General features: G+C 40.0%; 1 protein-coding gene across 1 annotated transcript; it reads left to right on the forward strand.

The window, feature by feature from the left end:
- Window positions 1-717: 717 nt before the first annotated feature.
- LOC139744819 (5' exonuclease Apollo-like) lies at window positions 718-2,412 on the forward strand. The gene has a single exon (XM_071655234.1). The coding sequence runs from the start codon at window positions 718-720 to the stop codon at window positions 2,410-2,412; it is 1,695 nt and encodes a 564-aa protein (XP_071511335.1).
- The last annotated feature ends 3,634 nt before the right edge of the window (window positions 2,413-6,046 follow it).

Below are 6,046 nucleotides of genomic sequence, written 5' to 3' on the forward strand. Positions count from 1 at the left end.
AAATTTCATCTAGATGGTCTGATCATTATGGAAGATGGTCCAACAAGTCATCATTTTCACTTTGAGCATATTTTGCTGCTTTTTTTTTTCTTTCTGGGCGTTGAAGGTGTGCGAAAATGATTAATGGATGGATGGGTGAGGCAGTGAGACTTGAGCCGTAATGTTAGATGCAAGATTTGATAAGTCTGCATTATATGAGTGACTCACTTGACCACTTACCTCATCTGTTGTATTTTTTTTTAAAGTATGCAAGTATCATTAATAGAAACATAGGCCTTATCACTATGTCTCTCTCTTGTCCGGACTTGGAATAAAACTTGAGCCACATTTGTTGCTCATTAGACAAGCCTGCAGATGAATAAATCTAAATGAAAACCATAAGGAATTATAAGCATTGCAATACTAATTGCAATGATTTTCACATACATGTATCATGCAAATGTTTTCTTTGATGTAATTGTGAAAATAGTGGCGTCATTGAGGCAAAACAACAAAAGCAAACACAAAGAAAAAACTGTAGTAGAGTTTCTGCTTGATACAACATCTGGAATAATGTCTCGTGTTTTCTCTGTAAGGGTAGCCTGACTGAATAAATCTGTGTTTAAAATATCTTTCAAAGCAATCTTTGCAAATCTTGTATGATGAATGTTGAATTTGTCATTTCACCGAGGGCATTTGCATGGTGTGACGCTGTTTATTTGTCCATTGATTTCAGATATGAATGGGAGAATCATCACAGGAACGCCAATTGCTGTAGACTTCTGGCAGCTGCGGAAATGTGCGTCAAGCAAGCTCTTCTTCCTTTCACATGCCCACTCAGACCATACCCAGGGCCTCACATCCACATGGAGAATGCCTATCTATTGCTCTGAGCTCACTGGCAAGATAGCGGTGGCTAGGTGTGGAGTGGTTAAAGAATTGATCAGACCCCTTACTGTAGGAGAGGCGCAGATCATTCCCCTGGATGAAGAAAGAAAGGAGACTATGACAGTGACACTTATCGATGCTAATCACTGCCCAGGAGCCACCATGTTCTTGTTTGAGGGATACTTTGGACGGTTCCTGTACACTGGGGACTTCCGCTACCAGCCAGTCATGTGCAAAAATTATCCTCTTGCACTGCAGCGGCCAATCGACAGATTGTATCTAGATAACACATACAATCATTCTAGTTTTGAGTTTCCAAGTGAAGCTGACTGCAGGCTTGCAATTATGCAGGTTATTGGAGATCATCCATATGTAGATGTGGTCATTGGCATGCACCAGTTAGGCAAAGAGGACCTCCTCGAAGACATCGCTGCATTTCTGGATGAAGAGATTCAGGTGAGTCCTGAGAGAATGGCCTTGCTGAATCTGATAGGATGCAAACCTGTGTTTACGACAGAGAAGAGGCGCGTCACAGTGGTACAGCAACACACCATTTCATGGTCTGCTGTGGAGCGTTGGAATGACATCTTCCCCACCATAGTCATTATCCCATCTGCCGTCTTTGGGACCCATCGTAAAAGCATCCTCACAGATCATCCAAATGTTTTCATCATCCCTTACTCCAGTCACTCATCCTATTCTGAGCTGGAAAAGTTTATTCGTCAGGTGAAACCAAAGAAGATCATTCCAATTGTGAACTCTTCCACGTCCAAAAAAGGGGAAAAATGTGTAAATGATGTGAGCAACTTTGACCACTATCTTAACCGATCTCCAGCTCATACATTCAGTATTCCCCAGTGTGTGCAAGACACCATGAATGGCAAAGGTTTTTGTGATGCTCCCAGCCTTGATGTGCCTGTTGTGAGGAAGCGAGCTTCACTTCAAGGCAGGAGGCACGTCACTGCTAAGTGTGCCAAAGGTGTGGTGTTTGAAGATGACGAGGAAGACAACGTCGTTAATGAGCCAGTTGGAGACAGCCGCAATCCGACAGAGACAGTGACTCCAACAGAGGACAGCACTAATGTCCAGACATTGCAGCAACCAAATGGAACCAATAGTCTCTCATCTCCTTGTGAAGCCAGGGATAAATCCCCGGCCGAAAGGCATGGACCATTCAAAGATTCTGCACAGATTCGCACGAGAAAGGAAATCAATATCAATGCAATAGCCCATCGTCTGTCATGCCGTGACAAGAACATTGGAGTTTCTCTCTGTCAGAAAAGGACAAAATTGAGAGTAAATGGTTGTATAGACACAAGCAGTAAGACAGAAAAAGCTGCCGCTTCTGTCGTTAATGATGCAGATAGGCTGGGTACATCCCCTCCACACAAAGAAAGTGTTGCAAATCAAAACCTGTGTGCAAAAGAAAGGAGGGTTGCCGGCGTTAGTACTTGGCTAAGAGGAGACTATCGATCAAAGTGTTACGAGGCTTTCAAAGAATTCTACAAAAAGACTTCAGCAGCATCAGCCGACAATGATACATAGCTACTGTGCAGTCAAACTGGTGTCTTAAATCTGTTTTAACCATTTATCTGTGCTGAGGAATTTTTGTCCCCGCCGAACGAGTTCGAGCAGGGGACTATGAAACGGGCTCCGTACGTGTGTGTGTCCGTGTGTCCGTCCGTGTGTCCGTCCGTCCGTCCGTCTGTGTGTCCGTGTGTGCGTCCGTGTGTGATCAAAATCTTCAATTTGCTACTTCTCTGTCATTTATGAGCCAATTTTGATTCTGTTTGCTTTATATGATAGCACTACATGGGAGCTTTGAAACTTCTACACAGAATTTCAGTCGTGACCTTTGACCTTGACCTTTGACCTATATTGTACATTTTGCTACAAAATGCTACTCCTTCGCCATTTCTAACCCGATTTCGATTCCGTTTGCTTTATGTGATGGCACTAGGTGAGGGCTTCAAAACTTCTACACAGAATTTTGACCTTTGACTTCTTTGACCTTTGACCTTGATTTTTGACCTATATTGTACATTTTGCTACGAAATGCTACTCCTTCGCCATTTCTAACCCGATTTCGATTCCGTTTGCTTTATATGATGGCACTAGTTGAGGGCTTCAAAACTTCTACACAGAATTTTGACCTTTGACTTCTTTGACCTTTGACCTTGATTTTTGACCTATATTGTGCATTTTGCTACAGAATGCTACTCCTTCGCCATTTCTAACCCGATTTCGATTCCGTTTGCTTTATGTGATAGCACTAGGTGAGGGCTTCAAAACTTCTACACAGAATTTTGACCTTTGTCTTCTTTGACCTTTGACCTTGATTTTTGACCTATATTGTACATTGGCCACAAAATGCTACTCCTTCACCATTTCTAACCCAATTTCGATTCCATTTGCTTTATGTGATGGCACTAGGTGAGGGCTTCAAAACTTCTACACAGAATTTTGACCTTTGACTTCTTTGACCTTTGACCTTGATTTTTTACCTATATTGCACATTTTGTTACAAAATGCTACTTCCGGCGGGGACATATGTTACGCACCGCGTAATTTCTACTTTTCCTTGTTGTTGTTGTATGTTTGTTGTATTTTTTTTTACAGCAGTGGAAGCAGCCAGCGCACAATCTGAACTAAATGGGCATTGTTCCAGCAGAGCAAGAAATTGTTTTGCAATGTTCATGTCCGGATTTGACCCTTTTTGAGTGTTACGGATGCAAATGTATTAGAATAGCAGTCCAAACCACACACTGATGAGCTCCTCTTGTTTATCAATATATTTATTTTTGGTACCAGGTAATTAAAATGTGGTACGAGGTGCTATTAACTCATTTGCCCATTTGTCCTGGAGAAGTAAACTCACTGCCAGGGAAGTGCAATGAAGGAGGAAATGCCTGTAAAGGGACAAGTTCACCGTTATAGACATGTGAGTGAATGCAGCAATAAGAGTAGAGCACATCAATGAAGGTTTGAGGAAATTTGAACAGTTAATGTTTAAAAACTTATGAATTTTTGAAGTTTCAGTGCCACCATTGCTGGATGAGAAGACAGGTACAGTTTGTGATGTCACATGTGTAGAAGAATACAAAGAAAAAAAAATATTTCAACATATTTTCACTTTTATCATATAATAAAAGTGCACTTGACTTGACTCTTTTAGAAGGCAGGGGGAATGATATTACCCCTGACATACACATGTACATCTGACAAGTCGAGAGCATGTGTACTTTAAAAAAAAAAAAAAACGAAATTTTGTTGGATTCTCTTTATCATTTTAGTGTATAGTTCTATGCATGTGACATCACACACAGTAGTAGTCTTCTCATCCAGCAGTGGCTGCACAGAAACTTTAAAAATTCACACAACTTTTAAAGGGATCATCCCATTTTCCTGAAACTTTTACTGATGTGTTGTACCGATATTGCTGCATTCACTCAATCCACATGTATAAAGGTAAACTTGTCCTTTTACAGTATGAGATCCCCCATTGAATGGTTCTACGACCAAGTGGGAGAAACATGTTTTGTAATGTCCTGCACAGTATTGTCTACCACATCAAAAATGAAGTGCCTATGATGCAGTGTGCTCTCATTAAAAAAGAAAGAAAAGAGAAAAACACAGAACAAAACAAAATAATACCTCTGGTATTTGTACGACTTGATTAAATCTCGATGAGTCTGTAATGTTTAATAACCAATGTAATTTATCTGTTTGTTTGTTTTTTTACTCAAAGGTTAATTCTGCTCATGCATGCAAATAATTGCACAGAATTTTGGAGGATACATTTCAAGTAAATTGAGTACTGATGTGTCAGATACACAGTCACATGCAGCACAAGACCAGTCCAGATTCCAGGGTATACTCAGCAGGTGTCTTGTGTCTGTGTGTGTTATTGCCAATTGAGCTTGTCATTAACAGGTTAAACAGCTTGTCTTTCTCATGAAACAATTTCAAGATGTAATCGTGCAGAGCAACAGAAAGAACAGTCATTGAAGTGAAATGTTATGCCAGGTTCAATTTAAAACTAGTGTAGCAAAATCTAAGAAAAATATACAGTGAGAAAACAGAGACTCCAACCCCAAGCTCCTTCTGATCTGGAGATTCTCCCGCCCGACACCCCTAGCAAACGGGAGACTTCAAGTTGATGTGTGCGAAGCGCGAAGTTCCTAGGATTCTAGGTGTTCTCTGGTGCTATCTGAGGCTTATTTTTTCAACATACGATAGAAATAAGTAAGAAATCCTTTCCACCGGGAGACACAGAGCCAGGGCGGGAGAAATCAAATCTCAAACGGGAGAACGGGAGATTGTGCAAAAATGGGCTTTCGGCGGGAGATCTCCCGTCGAAAACGGGAGAGTTGGAGTCTCTGAGAAAAGTGAGACATTTTGGAGTCACATTATCAGTCACAACCATGTCAATCAGATGATTCAACGATGTTATCTTCTCACTATTCTTCTGCAGTATGTAGTATATGGCCATTTTTACAATCAGTGGTGTAAAACACAGTGTTGGCACTAATTGGTGTATAACTTTCTTATACACTGACAGATATGCATTATTTTTTCTCATAAACTTACCACCCACAGTGTCTACCTTGGGTACCTTAATGAACTTTCCTCTCTTTTTCTTTCAGATGTGGCAGGCACTTACATGCTTGAAATCCAACACTTTTGGTGTACTCACTCTGACATAGTATTTTTGTCAGAGCTAGCATATTAAATTGTTTATTCCTTTTCATTATTTTTGTTGCTGTTGTGATAGACAGGTATCCAACATTAAGAACTATTATGTTTACCAGGTTCTGCTTTGTCTTCTTTAAATACTGAAATCGTCCAAACTTTGTGTTTCGGAGGTGACATTTTCCGTTAACAATTAACCCCTCTTTGGAGTTAGCTCTTGTTCACAATTATAAAATTCAACTTTGCTAATTTCCATCAAAACAGAATAGTAATCAACCTGACTTAACTTTGATCCAAAGATTATTTAATTCAAATAACTTATCATTTTTTGGTGAGCGTTTATAAATTTATGTAACTTTTCCGTTAACATTTCTGTCACCTCCGAGACAACAGATTTATGTATTTGATTTTTTTATTCTTGACATCAGTTATACATTACATTTGCAAAAATGTAACATATCCCCTCACATTATCTCTGAAGGAAAGT

This window comes from Diadema antillarum, unplaced genomic scaffold (assembly GCF_040938485.1).
Source record: "Diadema antillarum isolate AM-2024a unplaced genomic scaffold, OU_Dant_1.0 seq00001214_RagTag, whole genome shotgun sequence".
NCBI lineage: Eukaryota > Metazoa > Echinodermata > Echinoidea > Diadematoida > Diadematidae > Diadema > Diadema antillarum.

Bases quoted from the DNA above. Each gene is read 5' to 3' on its own strand.
- LOC139744819 (XM_071655234.1), top strand. From the start codon at position 718: ATGAATGGGAGAATCATCACAGGAACGCCAATTGCTGTAGACTTCTGG.